At 37.3% G+C, this 19,289-nt stretch overlaps 2 protein-coding genes across 2 annotated transcripts; one reads left to right on the top strand and one right to left on the bottom strand.

The window, feature by feature from the left end:
- Positions 1 to 21: 21 nt before the first annotated feature.
- On the top strand, positions 22 to 6,109 carry LOC110042070 (uncharacterized). The gene is made up of 6 exons (XM_020747404.2): positions 22 to 1,033; positions 1,432 to 1,527; positions 2,741 to 2,845; positions 3,530 to 3,757; positions 4,207 to 4,290; positions 4,786 to 6,109. Exons 1-6 carry the CDS (start codon positions 213 to 215, stop codon positions 5,060 to 5,062), a joined length of 1,611 nt encoding a protein of 536 aa, XP_020603063.2. The 5' UTR covers positions 22 to 212; the 3' UTR covers positions 5,063 to 6,109.
- LOC110042071 (uncharacterized) lies at positions 6,110 to 18,538 on the bottom strand. Its single transcript, XM_020747406.2, has 9 exons — positions 18,276 to 18,538; positions 17,213 to 17,334; positions 11,374 to 11,487; positions 10,929 to 10,997; positions 10,068 to 10,136; positions 9,751 to 9,901; positions 8,335 to 8,697; positions 8,011 to 8,064; positions 6,110 to 7,782 (listed from the first exon to the last, which is right to left on the bottom strand). The coding sequence occupies exons 1-9, from the start codon at positions 18,409 to 18,411 to the stop codon at positions 7,463 to 7,465; spliced, it is 1,398 nt and encodes a 465-aa protein (XP_020603065.2). The 5' UTR covers positions 18,412 to 18,538; the 3' UTR covers positions 6,110 to 7,462.
- Positions 18,539 to 19,289: the final 751 nt, after the last annotated feature.

Genomic DNA, 19,289 nt, shown 5'->3' with positions numbered 1-19,289 from the left:
GTGACTCATTTTAGCGCTACTTTACAAAAAAAAACTCTCAAAACAGCAAATAATTGGCAACAATTTCGGAAAACCTGCTGACTTTTGCAGGTTGTTGATGTGAGTTTTATTCAGTTGCAAATTCTTGCTTTCCATCTCATCTTTACTTGCAACTAAAACAGCTACAGAAAGCTTGCAATCATGAAAATCATAGCGTGGGAAAGTTGACAAAGATGGGCTCAATTTGGAGTACCGAGCGAGGTAAAATTCATAGCAGCTCAGAGTTGAACGAAGAAAGAGGGGAGCTGGCACAAGAAGATAGCGATTCTAACTGTGAAGAGATTTTCTATGAAACTGTGGATAATGCTTCGTCATCAAACGGTGATTTAACTCCACAAAAACTATCAGCTGACTCGGAAAACAGCTGTATAAAAGAGCCACATGAAACTAGTGCAATTGTAGGCGAAGCGAAAGGTGAAATAAGCTTTACACACCATCAACAGGAAGAGAAAATCTCAGATTCTGCTGTCTATGAAATTTCCAGGGATCTAAGTAAAGTTAATACCGAGGCATCAAGGGATTCTCTCATAGCAACAGAAGAAAGTGAAGAAAAAGAAAAAGAAACGAAAACTAAAAAGTGGACAAGTGTTTCATGCAGGAATCTTCCATTACATGAAGAAGATCAAGTCTTGGAATGCAGCAATTTTTCACTGCCACTGATTGCTGAGGAAAAAGTTTTCCGAGGAAGACATTTTAAAAGCATTTCAGATCCACAAATGTTTGCTTCAGTGAACTCTTCACAGGAGCTTAAACCTGATGTTCCTCGTTCATGCTCATGGCAAGTTGATGTAGACTGTTTTAAATCTAAGAAGAGGAGGAAACCACCAAAAAAGTATTTAAGAACCAAAGAGCAGGATTTGCAGAGCAATGATGGCAACAAGAGATCTGGAACCACAGATAAACAAGAACTATACACAGGAAGTTACCTGGCTTTCTCAGAAATGGCCACTCAGGAAATGATGGCTAGAAGGAAAGTCTTAGACCTCAGAAGATGGTAAAAATACTTAAAATAATCAACAATAATTTCTATGAGTGTGGGTTGGATTTGAGATGATAGGTAGCCAACAAAACACACAGGACTAAGGACCTGAAACTTCTTGCAAATTGGTCAACCAATCCACATGAAGCCCTGTATTATTTACACGTACAGACAAAGCTAGCTTCCTTCACAGATACATATATCCTTATGGTTTGTCATGCAATCTTTGGGGAGGAAAGATTGTCTGACCTGCCCTAAGATTGTCTGCATAGGTGGCTAGGGCAAGGCACCCTAGACATTGATTTAGGCATACTCAAATTTACAGTTAGACTTTTGAGAAAGTCAAGTCTTATTAGAACTAGCAAGTGGCTTGATCAGTTCATTAACTCACTCTTTAAAAACACTTTTAACAGGTACTGCATGAGCCGACCTCAATACAAGCGGTCCTGTGGCATTTCGTCCGTGGTATCCTGTTGGAATTTCCTGTTTAGCTCACTAGGTGCAGGCAGGTATAATAAACAAACAGTACATACATTTACAACCATGATACGTAACGGCACAGTTTAACCTCTAACATAACTACTGTTAACTGCCACAAATGGCCTGGATTTTTCTTCCAACCATGACCTGCCCATAGATATGCTTTACTCTTATTTATTTTTCCTATTGTAAGGACTGTGTAACTATTAAGGCTTACTTGGGGTGGCTGACTTGCAAGACAATACAGACAGGTGAACGTGACCATGTTCAATGTCAGTCTTTAAAGGCTGGTTTTCACTGGCAACAGAGTCATAGTCGGAGACATAATCAGAAGCGTAGAGTGATACGATCTAGTGAAAATCAAACTGATGGAGTCGGAAGCAGAACACCGCATCCGCCTACGACTCCGTCGCTTACGATCTAGTGAAAACTAGATTGTCAGAGTCGGAAGCAGAAGCGGAAGAATAAACCAATCACAATGTTCATTTCCGGGCCTTGTGATTGGTTAGTTCTTCTGTTTCTGCTTCCAACTCTGACAGTGTAGTTTTCACTGGATCATAAATGACAGAGTTGTAAATGTAAACGTTCTGATTCTTCTGACTCCAATTCCGTCAAGCTTATGACTTCGCTTATGACTCTGATTTTCGATTTTCACTAGGTCATAAGCGCTCCTATGACTCCAACTACGACTCCGACTCCGTCGCCATGTAAACCAGCCTTAAACCTACAAAGTGGTCACAGATTAACCATAGACTTTCTCTAGATGTATGCATATAAGCCAAGTGACCCATCAGGCCAGAGCTGAATGGGAATGAATAGGATGGGATGCTAGTCCATTGCAGGGTTACCCACAGCATTAAATTTGCCAGTACCATTAATACACCTGGGAGGAAAGAGGCACTGTGGGAGTTGCCCAAGTGCCTCGCCTAAGAACACAACACCATGCCCCCGGCCAGGGCTCAAACCCAGACTGCTTAATCCGGAGGTGAGCGCACTAACCATGAGGCCACTGCACCTCCACATCTCTAGAGATGTATTTATGGTTTTCAATATTATATTGCTCCTAGACTGTGTCTCACATTGCCATAATTTTATAGAAGATTATTGTGGGATGATTCTTCACAGCATCAAGCAGAATACATTCAGGAGTGTTCTGACTTAAATACAAATAGACTCAGGTTTTTTTTTAATATTAAATTATGCTGTCCTGTTAACTCAACTCATAACCTTCTTGTTTTATAGCAAGCAGCCCCTGACTCAAGAAGAAGCACTGAGTGTACTGGGTTTCCAACCACCATATGGGGAAATAAGATTTGGACCATTCACTGGAAATGCCACTTTAATGAGGTATGAAATTGCCACCTTTTGATCATCATAGGCATTAAAATTTTGTAAAGTAATACATGCAGTGCACAAGACTGTGGAGCTGCATAAATTATGTACAATCCATGCTGATACCAGTTAGGTTACCTAATATAACAAATATAATCATTGCTACTATTAACAGTTAATAGTCATTGTTACCATTATTTAGTTAGTTATTATTAAAATTATTTATTTATTTATTTATTTATTTATTCAACTTCGCCTAACTAAAATACTTATATACATAAAATTTTTAATAGGCAGGGAGACCACTACAGCCTAGCCAATGATTAATAAAAAATTATAATGATTAAAAAATGAGTAATAAAAGACAATCAATATCAATCTTATCAATCAATAATGGTGTCATTTTATACATCGTGTACTGCGTGGATCATGAAATATTCCAATACATTGGCTGAGGAAGGTTTCAATACAAAATAGATTTGAAAAACAAACTGTTGATTAATAAGAAGTAATAATAGCCAGGAAGAATACAAAATAAATACTTAAAAGTTGGATTCTATTTTCCTGGGAACATGTATTAGCCTTCTATGCAGAAGTTCTTTGTATAAGGAATCCACAACAGGTTAGAGGATATGTTCAAACTTAATTTGATAACTTATTATTTTTCACACCAACAAACAAAATCCAAATTAATTTCAGATGGTTCAGACAGCTTTGCGATCACTTCCAAGTTCACGGCGAGGCATACTTTTTATATAAACCCAAAGGAAAGAGCCGTACTTTTGGCCTGAGTGGGGATGAAGCTTTACGTCAGCTAAAGAAAGGTCTGCATAACCCACAGATGGCTTTCATCTACCACTGCTACAATCACTACTTCTGTCCTATTGGATATGATGACTCTCCTAATAAGGCTGTTGATGCGTACAGGTATACTGTAGGCTGGGCTGTAAAACATTTGTGGCTTGTTAGCCATCATTAGGTCAACTTTCTAATTGGCGTCTTCTTTAAAACTTAATATTAAATGTTAGTGGTTTAATTCCACCAGTATTGGTTTTAAATTTTAGTAAGGGTTTAACCATGTGTGAATTAGGCTTCTGGAAGGGAAGGGCCAAGTGGTTTATGAAGCATAAAGCATCACTAGCAGTTCTGTAGGTTCCCCTATCCTGCCTTAATTCCCAAAGGCAAGGGGTAATAGAACATGTAGCCAACCATGGCAGGGAAGGGGTATGGTCCCATTATTTTCAAGCATTACCCATTGGACTTTATTAATATGCTCTTATCAATGTACATGTAGAAATTGCATGTCTTGAACCAGACTCTAGCTACCTTCAAGAACCTTATGAATTGTAACACGAAATCTTGGACTTTTATTTCAGGGCACAGTTGTATGAAGATGAGGTTGAAACTTGGATCCTGATTGGAGATCCAAGTTGCAAACATCCAAGTATCCACTGCAAGAGGTACAAGACAATGTTGCATAGCATCATAAGATGGCTGGTGCAGATTATGTGAAAAGGGCGTCGTAGCGGTAAAGCTACAGTTATTTGCATGCACTGCAGGCCTATGACACAAAATTGTGAAGAGAGCTGTTAAGCTGCAGACCTCTCCACATGTCCAGTGCATACTGTTTGATGAACACATACAAGGAAATTTTTTGTCCATATATTTAAGTTTAACAAAACAGCAAATTTCTGAGTTACCTTGTGCCTCTGTTTCAAAACAAGTCCTTGTGTAAAACCTTTTATATGAAAATGATTTTGATTTGCATGGAAATGAAACTGTAAACACATTTTCCTGTGAATGGTTTTGCACAAAGAGTAGTTTTGAAAGAGACACAAAAAGGCAACTTAGAAATGGCTTGGCTATTAATGTGAACCTTGAAACTTTTCAGCTTAAAATCTTATGGCAAGCATTTGAATATAACAAGTTAACTGCAATCAAACATTTTCTTCCAGATGGGCAGATATTGAAACAGATTTAAACAATGAATCCCCTTTGTACCTTAACATTCGCCAACTTCACATGGGAATTCAACATAAAAATGTTAAAAAGCCTGGAGGAAATCTTCACTGTATCATGGCATTCCAAAAAAGTACCTGGCAACATCACCAGAAAATCACACCCACAGCGTCAATTAAAAGAATGCTTCAAGGAGAAGAAGAGGATGAAATTCAAACTGATGGAAGTATCACGGATGAGTGCAATTATATTGCAAGTGACTCGAGTGATTAACAATGCGATATCCTTCATCAGTTGAGGAATCAGTATATTGATAGAATGAATGACTGAACTGAAGACATTAGACAGTGCAGTTTCTAGTTTGTCAGCATGGTACATGTAGTTCTTGGACAAGTACTAAGTATTCATCAATATAGGCATGCAGTGTGTTCAAAGTAGGACTGAGTAGATCGTCCCCAACATTCCTGGGATACATGTATTCCCTATATTATTACGACTTAAACAAACTTTTTCTCAAGCTGACTTTTTGATGACATCACTCCCACTTCTATCTTTCAATATTTCAGAAGTACTGCACCTCTGCAAGTGGAAACGTTCTGAGGTAACGTAGATCTGAAACACACAAAGAAAAGTCTTTGCCAAGAGCAGTTAAGAATGCCAGATCAAAGATCTGTTATTTTATCCAGCTCTAAATCTTGCCAGTCCACGAGTGATTGTCATACATGACACTTAATCAGTTAAAAATATCAATCAAAGTCCACATGGCCAGGTCACAGTCAGTGTTTGACTCTCCACAGTCTCTCCCCATGCTTACTCTGTCAAACATGATGCAAAAGATTGCTCAAGAGGAAAAATGGCTATGCAAAATCTTGCAAGCCAACTTCTTGTCATTGACTTGAATCTTACAAGTAGGTTGTGAAGTTTAATTGACATTTTGTAATAAAAGTTGTTCTTTAAAAGATTAAAGTTCTATAATACTATGTAAATAACTATGGGTAAGTAGAGTTCTTTCAAGGGTGGTTTCTTGTATGCATAGAAGTATGTTCGTTATTTTGACTTCTCCATACGGAAGCTGTGCTTTACATGTATATGAACATGTATGCAAAGTGATGTCCTCTCTAGGCTTGTGTTTGTGCTTATGTTTGGCTGTGAAAACCAGCCTTATACTTACAGATAGTCTAGTTGAATGTATGATTTACAGACTGAGTGATTTTGTTCTGTCTTGGGTGAGTTTTAGGATAAGCAATCAAACTGGATGTTAACCTTGTATCAGGTTAAAACAAAGAAGGAATAAAGTTTGACAACTTCTGTTCACTAGAATCTCCTTTGTCATTGAAATTTATTAGTTACTGGTACAACCCTGTGTTTGTATCAGATAGAAATTTTACAAAAATTAGAATATAAAATTCCTACATGTATCAATTAAATGTCAATTCTAATTAATTGTATTAGGTTATCTAAACAAGCTAATTCATCACCAATCATATACTGTCTTGTACATGAATACGTGTGTAAAAAACAATTCCATGAATGCAGGTTGGATATGAGTTGCCTTAATTTTCAAATTATCTCATATCCAACAAGCACAAGTGGAATACAAATGCCACCAAAATATTGAATACTAAAACAAAATAAACTTAAGATAAAAACACCCCCATAAAGAATGCGTACACTTACCATATATGAAGAGCATGGTATAATGGATCATGTACTGCAAGCTAAGCTAATAATGTAAGTTATTTCAATTTGGAATTCACTTAATATGTAATATAACAATACAAAAAAATATTTTATGTACAGGGCCTTACATCCCTTGTAGGGAAAAGGACATGATGACGACTGTTATTTTATGAAGTCAACGTTATTTATGCATCAACATATTAGAAACAAGTCATTAAGTACAAAGGCATATGAATTTCAAGAATTAATGTTTATATTAATTTTATGGACAATTTACCCTTAGCTATAGTCCAGCAAGAAACCAGTCTTGCAAATACCATGGCCTGAGACCCCATTCTTCTTGGCAACAGTTATTTGAGTTGTCATCCAATGACCTTCTTCCATGACACATCAGAGGAGGTTTACAACAAATACAATGACTAACAAAATTAGCGTCAGTGTGAAATTTAAGCTACTAATAAATACTCTTGTTGATGCATGTATTTATTTCCCTTAAATTTAAATTTCCCATTCATTTGTTTCTCTGAATTCATCACCATTAAAAATTACTTAATATTGAGATTTGGGAATAAAGTTCTTCTCTGAATTATATACAAGGTCTAGTTCTCTTTACAATGACCATACACTGTAACAATATTATAGATAATTATTGGTGCATGAATTTCCATTACAAAATTATTTAAATTTTCCATTACAATTCATTATTATTGAGTATTCACCACTATCAAAAGTAACTAAAATTTGGAAATAAATCTCTTCTCTACATTATTTACACTTAATAGCAAAAAAAAAATCATTATAGTTCTCTTACTAATTTGTTATCTCTGTTAACAAAAATATCTAATATTGTATACCTATATTGAATGATTGTATAATATTATATAATATAATATTGTATTTATCATTATTATAAAATAATTAAATTGAGACACATTTTTCAAGTGCCACTTCACAGTTCATATTTCATTATTGATCATTACTGTTACATAATATTCAATTAACAAGAGCAACATAATTGTCGGGCTCGTTATCTTCTTGAATGATGTCGTCTTCTGATGACCGTCTCTCTAGTTGGTGATAAAAGTTCCTGCTGGATGATTGAGTTGCCGTGTTTCTGACAGCATAGCCTCGCATGCCCACTTCATTAATGGCACCATCACTTAACACTTTACAAAGCATCTTGCTCCTCCTTTCAAAAAACGACCCATCAGTAATGGGCTCGGTGTATCCATCACTATCAGAATCAGAATCACTTGATATGTTTGTTCTTGCATACCAGATCTTTCCAGTTGACTGTTTTGAATTCATCTTTGCTGGAGTTGAAACAAAGAACCCAGTAGGTAATTCATCTATCTCTATCACATGTCTCCCCCCTGCCATCCCCACTTGGGGGAACACTTATTTATTTCTTTATTTTCAGTCCCAGAGCTACAGCAGAGGAGGTTAATGCAGGGTGGGGTGGGGGGGGGGGGGGGGACTATGAATGACAGCCTTGTAACTCATGCCCAAACCCAGTCACTTTTCTACTTCTTTCAACTTACTTTTCCTTCCTATGCTCTCCTTTGCTGAATTTGTCCGGAAAACAACCTGTCTTGCTGCAAAAAAAAAATAGTCAGTTGTACATAATGAATTCTTCATCAAAGTATAGATTATTTTAAAATCCTATGAGGTATAAGAATGTGTATTAGTGACAACTACATTTACTAAAAGTCTGTAGGCTTGGCAATTTAGAGTTAGGCAATATTTACACAATGGTAAGTGTATAAGTAAGATATAACCCTCCTTAGTTTTTTTTAATGTCTTAATGAATTTCTCCAGCTCTCCCTTATACAGGCACCCCAGCTTCAAAATGCAACACAGCTTACCATGTTTAGGGAGAGGGGGTGGTGGTGAAGTGGGTGGTGGCCTCAGATCAGTCAATGACAATGGCCTCCTAAGATTTGGATCATCTAGAGCACTCTCCTTAACTTTCAGATGTTGATGCGGCAACGGCTGAGGTGCGCGCTTAACTTTGGGTTTTTTTGCATTTTCCTTGGGGGACTTTTGTTCTGAGGAAGATAGTAAGTCAGCGTAAGAATATTTTGCGTTGTCTGGCTTCACAGGGGCTGATACTGCATACAAATAAGGCTGGGTGGACTTTGCCACTGCTGCTAACTGGGCAGATAGCTCAGGATCGATGTGTAGGTCTCTTGCAAGATTATTGACAATGCATCTTGTCTGACCAGTGCCTAGGAGTAAAAAAGTATTTAATCCAGTTGTGATTGTCATTAGTTATTGAATTGTTTTCAGTACATTAATAGTGGCTGTTGAACTTCCCTGTCCTCTGGGAGAACACTTTCAAAACTAAATACTCCACTCAAAGATTGTAAAAGATAGCGAGTTTTTAATGGTGAGGTTCCAGTGTAAACCAAAGTCCAAACCCTCATCCACATAAATGCTGACAATTTTTGACAGAACAGGTAACCCTTCTCATACATGTATGTACATGACTTGTACCTTCCATAGAAAATGGAACTCCTTTTGCATTACCTAGGGATTGTGTATAGGGTTGTGGCCAAGTTTTGAAGCTAACAGCTTTTGAGAAGGTGGCTGATAATTTTGGTATGTAATTATATTTTAAAGAATCACAACAGACAAATAATCCAGCAGAGTGCATGTAGCTGGCCAAGACCACTAAGCAGATGGTGATTTTTGCCAGCAGCCACGCAGGTGCTTTTGGCTACCCTGAGTGCAGGTGCTGATGACAAAATGTTGAAACCTAAAATGACAGTTTTTCCTGACTTTGAATGTTTTTTTCCATACTTCATCTGAAATTCCTACCCCAATGTATACATCTCTAATCTGGAAAAAGTACCTCTCTTGGCTAAAGCCTTATTAGTAAATAATCAGAGTTCTTTATCATTAATATTGTTGTTACTGTAAGATACTGTAGCGTGTGACTTATACTCTCTTGCTTGTAACCTGTATTCAGCATGTGTTCTCGTTTTAACAAGAATCTGACACATGCTGAATCTTGGTTACAAGCAAGAGAATATAAGTTACACACTATCTTACAATGACAACAATATTTACGATAGGGAAAAACAGCCTGGAGTACTTAATAATCTGGTTTGTTTTAATAAATCCGATTATTGCTGGCGGCTCCCTTCACTATTTTTCAGTATTATTTGTCTGTGTGCAGTCTCCTTTACTTACATTTTCTATTCGGCTAAGTGAAGCAAAAGAGCTAACTGAATAATTATTGTTAATTTTGCTGGATTGTATTAGTCCAGAACACATACCATGAAAAACCTTGCTATCTGTGAGTTGAGTGGGTGTATCTGAAATAAGATCAGCCAGTTTTTTGTATGCTCCTGCAACCAATAATGTTTTGGAAGCCCACTGTTGAAGTCCATCAGAAATCTTACTTAAAGATTCCCTGAGCTTACGAGCCTGCAGAGAAAATTATAAAATAATGTTTTTAAATAAAAATGCATTGAACATTTTATTATTTTAGCAATGCAGTGAATGTGTTCCTCTTTAGGAGGGAAGTGCACTAAGCTGGGGAAGACTAATTTAGTTTTTATTTTATTTTTATTAATTAATAATTATTTATTACCTTAAAAATCTCATGCTTAGTTGTTTTCACTTCAAGCTCAGCTTGCTCCTGTTCAGCCTGAGTAATGATCTTCAGAAAAGTTGAAAACAGAAAAAATATGTAAATAATAAAATATTATTTAAATAGTCATGACTTGAAAATAAGGTAGAGAAGTGTTGGACTAAGCAGAGAATGACAACTGTGGAAAGGCAGGAGAAAAGACCATTAAAATCCCTTGGCTAGTTTTTCACAGTATTCTACACATAGAGAAGTGTTGAACTAAGTACAGAATGATAACTGTGGAATGGCTGTGAAAAGATTGACTGTGAAAATCCTTACTTTGTCACGACAATCCAAACTTCCACACATTATAGCAGAGGAGTGTAGAACTAAGTAAAGAATGACAACTATGGAATGGCTGGGGAAAAGGTCTTAAAAATCCCAGTTTGTCACCCTATTCTACACTTCCATGCCTTCTAAAAATCAAAGATCAGTATAGAACCAGGTGAGGAATGATGTTATGTAGATCTACACTTCTACATGTAGAGAGGTGTGGAATTATATCAAAGTGTGCATATCAACCAGGCATTTCATGGCTAGCACTTGACATTTATGGAGATCTGAGACCCAAGCCAAAAGATTTCATACTGCAGATTAAACTGGACTACAAACAGATTGATATGATTCATGAGCAATTTTACTTAGTTACATTGTTCTGGCACGCAATACAACAGTCAATTACTACTGACAACACATTCCAGATCTCTTGACTCCCTAATGTGTGGTATTTCTTGGGGGACTGGGAAAATTTGGGGTCATCAGTTTTCCGACTGTTATTTAATATTTCATAATATTCAACTGAAAAGACTGCTTTACATGTACCTCAGCCATTTCATTTGATATTGTTCTGGGTCTTCCTGCATCACCACTCTTCCTCTTGTTTTGATCCAACTATTAAATAATATAAAAACTATATTTCTAAGTAACAGTAAAGCCTGGTTCACACATGCAACATAATGGCATGACCACGTTATGTTTGCAGTGACTGAACATCCTGACATAATGATAATAGCAACATCCCAGATGACAACATACATGTAAGAAAAAAGAACTGATCTTGTCCTTATGTCTTTATGTCTGTGTTCACATTACCAGACCTGTAAGCGATTATGATATTATGTTGTGATGTTGTTCTGTCGCTATAGTGTGAACCAGGCCTGATGAGAAACATCAACTAAAATACTCCTGAAACAGAGCTGGGTACAGGGGACCGTCTGTGGGCTCGAGACTCAGTAAATAAAATAATATATTTGGTCAGTATAGGCACCTGTTTTTGAAGTCTGTTCAATCTTGTTGCGTGCATGGCTTCCCTTTTTCTTGCTTCATCCAAGACACGCTCTTGATGAAGGACCTCTTTGAAACTCTTGCGATATTTATGATACTGTGATACAGAGGGCAACAAAACAAACAAATTGTTGGAACAGCCCATGTTTGTATTCTCAGTATTGAACTGGATCTAACTTGCAATGGAGGCTCATGTGGGGGAATATCATGAAAAAGAGATTAAATGTTATTTCCAGACATAACTAATTGATGACATCAGTGACATCAATGAAATCAATGAGTAATCAATAGGTAATCGATAGGTAATCAGTTGATTAGTCCTTGATTATTGCCGATGATCAATGAGTAATCGATGACTAATCGACGGGCCACAAAATTTTTGGTCATCGATTTAGTCATCGATTGCATCGATTGGACTGTGAAAATTCTACAAAGATTTCAAACAAGATGTTCCGTTCACGAAAATACACTGTCCTAGACTCTTTTCAGTTCGTCCAAAAGATTCCAGCAACTCCATCTTCTGAAGACATTCTTTCACTCGATGACAAAATTCTTTCAGAAATCGAGGGCCAGTGGCAGAGACTGGAAATGCAACAAAAGAAATTGACAGAAGCCCAAGAGAAAGAAAAGAATGAAAAAATAGAATGTATGAAACAGGGACCTGCCGAAAATATGACAATAGCGGTTCTAAAACAACTCTTAAAAGATAAAGGAATTGCGTTTAGCTCAAAGGCCAAAAAATCGGAACTTGTACAAATATTCAATACTCAAGCTGGTTATGTAACTAATTATGACGGATGTTTCCCTAAGCTGAAGCAGTTTTACTTTGCTGACAAACACCCACAAAAAAATATCGATAACCACGTAGTCGATTCTTGTCAGCGTACTTGTTAGTTTAATTTTCAGACTGGTTGGTTACTGTTCAGTTGTTTTGTTATTAAATAAAGAGTTGGGTAAAGTGAAATATTGCACAATTGAGAATCATCTGTATTTGTGATAAGCACTTTGCGTCTTGACAATGTCAACAGGAACTTCAGATACAAGGAAAAATGCATCTAACACAGATAAAAGAATCACAAACAAAAAAAAATGGTACAAGAAAGCAAGAAAAGTGTCTTTCGTGCACAGTATAATAGTCAATGAGTAATCGATGGGTCATCAATAAGTAATCAATTACATCAATGAGTAATTGATGTCATCGATGAGTAATCGATAGGCCACAAAACTTTTGGGCTTCGATTACCCATCGATTACTCATTGATCATCACCAATAATCAATGACTAATCAACTGATTACTCATTGATTACTCACTGATTACCAATATTATTATGCTCCCTCATCATAGGCCTGCAATGCGTGCAGAGAGCTAGATAATAAAGCTCTGAGGGAGATATGAAAGGCCGCATGCAAGAACGTCCCGTAGATTTTTTGGCCATTTTGAAAGTGCTCAAAAATAGCTGAATTTTGGCATGTGGGCTTCGTTTTACCTGAGAAACATTGGTCTGAAGTTTTTTTGGCTGGGGCACTCTTCGTTCTCGAGAAATAATGTATGCAAAAAAACTCAGTTTTCCAAGCGGCATCTTTTGCAGATCTTTTGTTGAACAAAAAACAAAAGAAACTTTCTTATTATTTTGTTGAACAGCAAACACACAGACTGTTTATAGTGTATTCCACTGAATCTTAGCTGTCTCAAGGTCAAAGGAAAATAGTATATAGAGAGGAAATCTGGGAACAGGTTGTTTACATCGGTTATTGTGACGTGAACACAACAAGTGAATCAATCAAGCGTCAAACGAAATACCACCGAACAAAAAAGAGATGTGCCACATTAGAGTTCTGTCAACTAATGTCTCAAGCATTGTGTTAAAGTACCTTGTATGCCTGCCTGGTGGTTGAGAGGCATCATAAAGCCTCGATAAACCCGTAAGTCATCAGCACGTTTTAAAGAATCAAAATGTGTTCTGAAACTTCGAAGGCAGCTGATATACTGTAATCGTTTTATCGGCGTTCGAAGTCAGATCGCGCCAGGCAGCAAAGTCCAAGAGCAGTTCTTGCCCAAGAAAGATACCCTCTCATGAGTTGTAGCCCATTTGCCAAGCGTTGTAGTGTCAAAGTTTGGAAAGTGAGAACTGGTTTTTGACTTATAAATTTGTCTTGTATCAACCGCCATGTTTTCCCACGCAAGAGGTGTAAAGACCCTCCCCAGCATGCATTGCGATCACGTTCTGCAGATATTTCTCAAACTGGTAACTAGATTGTTTCGGCTTTCTTCATTTAAACATAATAACGGCCAACAAGTAGCGATCGATTGTAACATAGATCTGTGATCCAGGTTGCGTTGATTTTATTTCATATCGGCATGATTTGTAGTGTTTTGAACTTCTGGGATCAGCGGACATGCAGATGTATGGAGACCTGTACGTTGCGCAGAAGGGTTAATTTGTCAATCTGTTTGCCCTATTTATAGAGCATTTTCACGTGAAGTCATCAAATTCTTAAATCCAAAACTAAAGAGCCACAAGAGTTGTTATCCTCATCAGGCATAAGAGGTACCAGTGCATTTTGAATTTCTAAGTTAGGCGGTGCGTGACATAAAGCTACGATCACGTTTGTCGAAAAATATGTATTTATCTCGTGATTTTAAGCCATTTAAGACGTTGCTGTATTTGGAAAAGTGCTTATTTAATGTTATTTGTTCAGTGCAGATAATCATTGTCCCAGATAACCAAAGTAAGTTCCAGATGTTAACACTACTTTCCGGCTGCCATATCTTACCTATTTGGACCTGAAATCAACATTTTTGTGCTTATACGTTGCATGAAATTAACATTTTGCTGTTTTCTAGGTGAAATCAACATCCTTTCCGCCACGCATTACATGAAATCAACATTTTTACCTATTTAGACCTGAAATCAACATTTTTGAGCTTATACACTGCATTAAATTAACATTTTTATCTTTTCTAAGTGAAATCAGCATCCTTTCCGTCACGTGTTAACGTGAAATCAGCATTTTTAACTATTTAGACTTGAAATCAACATTTTTGAGCTTATATGTTGCGTGAAATTAACATTTTGCTGTTTTCTAAGTGAAATCAACATCCTTGCTGTCACATGTTACGTGAAATCAACATTTTTACCTATTTAGACCTGAAATCAACATTTTTGAGCTTATATGTTGCATGAAATTAACATTTTGCTGTTTTCTAAGTGAAATCAACATCCTTGCCATCACGCGTTAACGTAAAATCAGCATTTTTACCTATTTAGATCTGAAATCAACATTTTTGAGCTTATACGTTGCGTGAAATTAACATTTTGCTGTTCCTTTGTTATAATAAACCGAGGCAAGACTTCGACTTATAACAAAGGCTTGGCTTGGCTATTATAACAAAGGATCGGCTCTGTTTATCATAACAAAGGCCCGACTTCGTTTATTTGAAGGACTCGGTGGGAAAAGGGCGTCAGGTATTTTAATCAAAAGTGAACTTTGTCGAAAACGCTCCAAATTTCGCATGCAGTTTAGTTCAGGTATGTAAAGCAATGTCCCGTACTTTTCGCGCTAAAGTTCGCTTCGTTCTCGAGATATTGCGTATGCAATAAACCACTCAGTTTTTCCAACCTGTGTGCCTTTTTTGCATACGTTATTTCTCGAGAACGAAGAGCAACCCAGCGAAAAATGTTTCTCAGGTGAAACGAAGCCCACATGCCAAAATTCAGCTAGTTTTGAGCACTTTCAAAAATAGCTGAAAAATACAGGGGACATTCTTGCACACGGCCTTTCAATTGATGTCATTTATCATCTATTAGTTATGTCTGGTTATTTGCATCTGAAAAGACTCCCTGCTTTAGCCTCAGTTGCAAGCTAGTTCCAGTCCAATACCAAGAATATGAATATTTAACCATTAGCTCCGTAGCCCGCAAGAAGAAGCCAAATGGGCTATTGCTCCGTGGCCCTTGAGGGTGAAGGGTCTAACTGTTTTAGTATCACCCAACTAGTAGGACAGAAAAGGCAATAATAAAGTTAGCAAACGCAAGTTGGAGAAATATTTATTTGGGAATAAAACGAAAGAAAGCGTCACGCTCGATTGCGCCAATTTCACTACTTGAGGACTATTACTAATAGTCCTCTAGTAGCGTAGCCAATTAGAATGCAGGATTTGCATTAGTCCACTAGTTGGGTGATACTAAGGTCTATTATATGTGTATATGAAATCTTACTTATTGTGTGGTTGGTGATCAGGTACATGTACCATTAATTTTAACAGGTTAATGGCCCATGAGGCAAAGCCGAATGGGCTATTGACCTGTGGCCCTTGAGGGCAAAGGGTCTAATTGTTTTAGTATCGCCCAACTAGTAGGACAGAAAAGGCAATAATAAAGTTAGCAAACGCAAGTTGGAGAAATATTTATTTGGGAATAAAACGAAAGAAAGCGTCTTGCTCGATTGCGCCAATTTCGCTACTCGAGGACTATTACTAATAGTCCTCTAGTAGCGTAGCCAATTAGAATGCAGGATTTACATTAGTCCACTAGTTGGGTGATACTAAGGTCTATTATATGTGTATATGAAATCTTACTTATTGTGTGGTTGGTGATCAGGTACCATTTAACAGGTCAATGGCCCATGAGGGCGAAGGGTCTAATTGTTTTAGTATCACCCAACTAGTCAGACAGAAAAGGCAATAATAAAGTTAGCAAATGCAAGTTGGAGAAATATTTATTTGGGAATAAAACGAAAGAAAGCGTCTTGCTCGATTGCGCCAATTTCGCTACTCGAGGACTATTACTAATAGTCCTCTAGTAGCGTAGCCAATTAGAATGCAGGATTTACATTAGTCCACTAGTTGGGTGATACTAAGGTCTATTATATGTGTATATGAAATCTTACTTATTGTGTGGTTGGTGATCAGGTACCATTTAACAGGTCAATGGCCCATGAGGGCGAAGGGTCTAATTGTTTTAGTATCACCCAACTAGTCAGACAGAAAAGGCAATAATAAAGTTAGCAAATGCAAGCTGAAGAAATATTTATTTGGGAATAAAACGAAAGAAAGCGTCATGCTCGATTGCACCAATTTCGCTACTCAAGGACTATTACTAATAGTCCTCTGGTAGTGTAGCCAATTAAAATGCAGGATTTGCATTACTAGTTGGGTGATACTAATTTGTAATAGCATCTTTTAGGGATCAAAACGCCAGACCCAGATTGTTCTCCTTTAGGGGTTTACTGTAATTCAAATGCATTCTTGATCCTATCATTTGGGAATCCCTCCCTGGGCTTTTCTTTTAAATATATGACTGTAAATAGTACAAAAGGGCAGGGAAAAGATGTCCATGGTTCCTCTCTGGCTTTCGAAAACAAGTGCTTGGACCGGCAGCCAGTAGACCATCACATTAGAATCAACTGTTAATTATTTACGACATCAAGCAACTATTGTGGAGAAATGACATGTAACCTGAGGCAAACACTAAGTAATACTTGATAAGACAGTGTAAGAGGTATTCGCACATTCGTTACAAATCTTTATATCGACTGCTCGGCAACCTCATTTGTTGCTGTACGTGACCATATTAGCACTATACCAATGTCTATATGGCATAGCGAACCTGACAAGCCACGAATTAGAATTTATTATTAAATAAAGATAATTATACAACTAAAAAAACTGACAAAGGTTGTTATCTTCGTAAAGGCTGATCAGATCCACATGACTGATATATGCGTTTTTGAATGTTAATCATGGTTCAAATGGACTTGTCTAGATAATTATTAGCAAAGAAAAAATATTAAATTTTAATCATTAATTAATTTAGCTTGCCTCTTCAGTGAAATCTCTCATCAGATTTGTCCACATACTTGACACTTCAAACACCTTGCTGAAGACATCTCGCAGGGCAAGATTTTCTTCATTCTTGGCCCATTTTAACATTGCCATGGATGCTGCAGGGAATGGTAAGTAAAACAGGTACTAACTTCTTCTAAATACACTGGAGTCTGCACATATACTCACTTGATTTCTTATGCAATTTAACAGGCATATTGTGTAGTTTTTCTGCATTTAGGGGATAGCCACCTGTTATTTAATTGATACTTAGAAATGTCACTGAATTACAAGCAAAATTTACTTTAATTAAGGTATCACCAAAACAATAATCATTGAGGAAATAAATTGATTGACTGCTAGCAATTACAGCACATCTAATAAAAGAGGTGCTATTCAGATGAACATCAGTATGCTGAATTAATGAAGGGGGTTAAGATGATTCATAGATCTGGCATTTATCTGAACTTAGCTTCCTTGGACCCTACATTTAATCAAGAAACGAAAACTATCAGAATTATCTGATTCCTGAGAAGATCAAACGTTCAGTTTATTGTATAAAAATAGCATAGATATTCCTCACTTCTATCAGAACTCAACCAAAAAAGGATAAAATTTTGTAAGTGGCAATATCAGGATTAGTTAAAGATAGCTTCTTTTGTATCAATTAAGTCAACATCACCTCCTATTTCCCCTCCCCCTGAAAAAAACACTGGGAACAAAAAATCACCTTTGACATAATCCCAAATTTTCAGTTGTGAGTGGGCAGTAAAGCGGAATGATAACGCCAAAATAAACTATTTTGATCACAAAACCACAATATATAGCCATAAATATTGCCATGCATGTAAGTTCATCTGCCATTCCACACACTGTAATTGTCGTAATTAAATTAAGCTTTGAGCTTCGGTTGCAGTTGAACAATAATAAATTTTTGGAGAGAAAACATAAATTGTTGAAATAAAAAACCCTCGTTCTTGCTTTTTAAAGGTTTTTACTTCATTAAGGTACAAAAGTGCGCATGTAACAATATATTACAACTACATGTAAGCTCACTTACCATCCGCTTTGGCCATGACCACTTTCTGAAAATTCTCGTACACGACTTTCTCGTCAAAGATAAGCAAACCGAGCGAAACGTGGCCATCTCTCGAGTTTTTAACCTTGTTAGCAGCTCGACGGAAGATTCTTGCCATTCGTGTGTCTTTATTGCAGAGAAAATTGGCAAATATAAATGGTTTTCACGGACCCTCGTATGTTCACTTACTTGTTTAGCGGAAATGGTGGCTGCGCAATAGCCCAGTCGTTTATGCGCGTCAAGTGCCCAGCCGGAAGTAAGAAAACAACTAGAGCGGAAGGGAGGAAACAAGTGACGTAATCGCAACAACAAAAGCAAAACAAGCTGTGCGGGAATAAAATATATAACAAACGCAAAATGCGTTTACTTTCATTCGGTAATTCCCGGACATAACTTCAGGTTTAGTTTTTTTGACTCTGAGATTGTGTTGGACGGCAATAAGCCGCAGCATTACACAGCGCTTTCGCAGACTGTTTTATTTTTGGAATGTTAATAATCAGGAGCCCATCACGGGATAATCTGTGTGGCAGACTAAAAGAAGGGGAGCGGAGAAGGGGAATTCCCAAATTTTCTTTCTCCGCTCCGTTTTGTCCCTGCGGGGTGCACTTCTCCTATGTCCAGGGGGCGGAGACTGAAACTGCCAGAATTTCTACTTTGGAAAAACAAAACGTAGATTGCAGGACACAAAAACTGAACAGTTTAAAGCAATCACGAGTAGCTGTTGCAGACCACGTGACGTCAACTGGTCATGGTAAGTCTACATACGAGCCAAGTGGCCCATCAGGCGGGAGCTTATCCCGATTTCTGCAGCATGAAGCGACAAGGAGTATTTCTACTCCCCCTTGGATGGGATGCTAGTCCATTGCAGGGTTACCCCCAGCATTGAGTTCGCCGGCACCATTACCCCTGGGTGGAGAGAGGCACTGTGAGAGTAAAGTGCCTTGCCCAAGAACACAACTTTAGTTGTTACTTCTAAAGATGTATGTTGAAGGGATT

The sequence above is a fragment of the Orbicella faveolata genome, unplaced genomic scaffold, assembly GCF_042242905.1.
Source record: "Orbicella faveolata isolate gen_17 unplaced genomic scaffold, um_ofav_v1 contig_25, whole genome shotgun sequence".
NCBI classification, from domain to species: domain Eukaryota; kingdom Metazoa; phylum Cnidaria; class Anthozoa; order Scleractinia; family Merulinidae; genus Orbicella; species Orbicella faveolata.
Note: the sequence above shows the minus strand (reverse complement) of the source record. Positions and strands in the feature narration are given on the sequence as shown.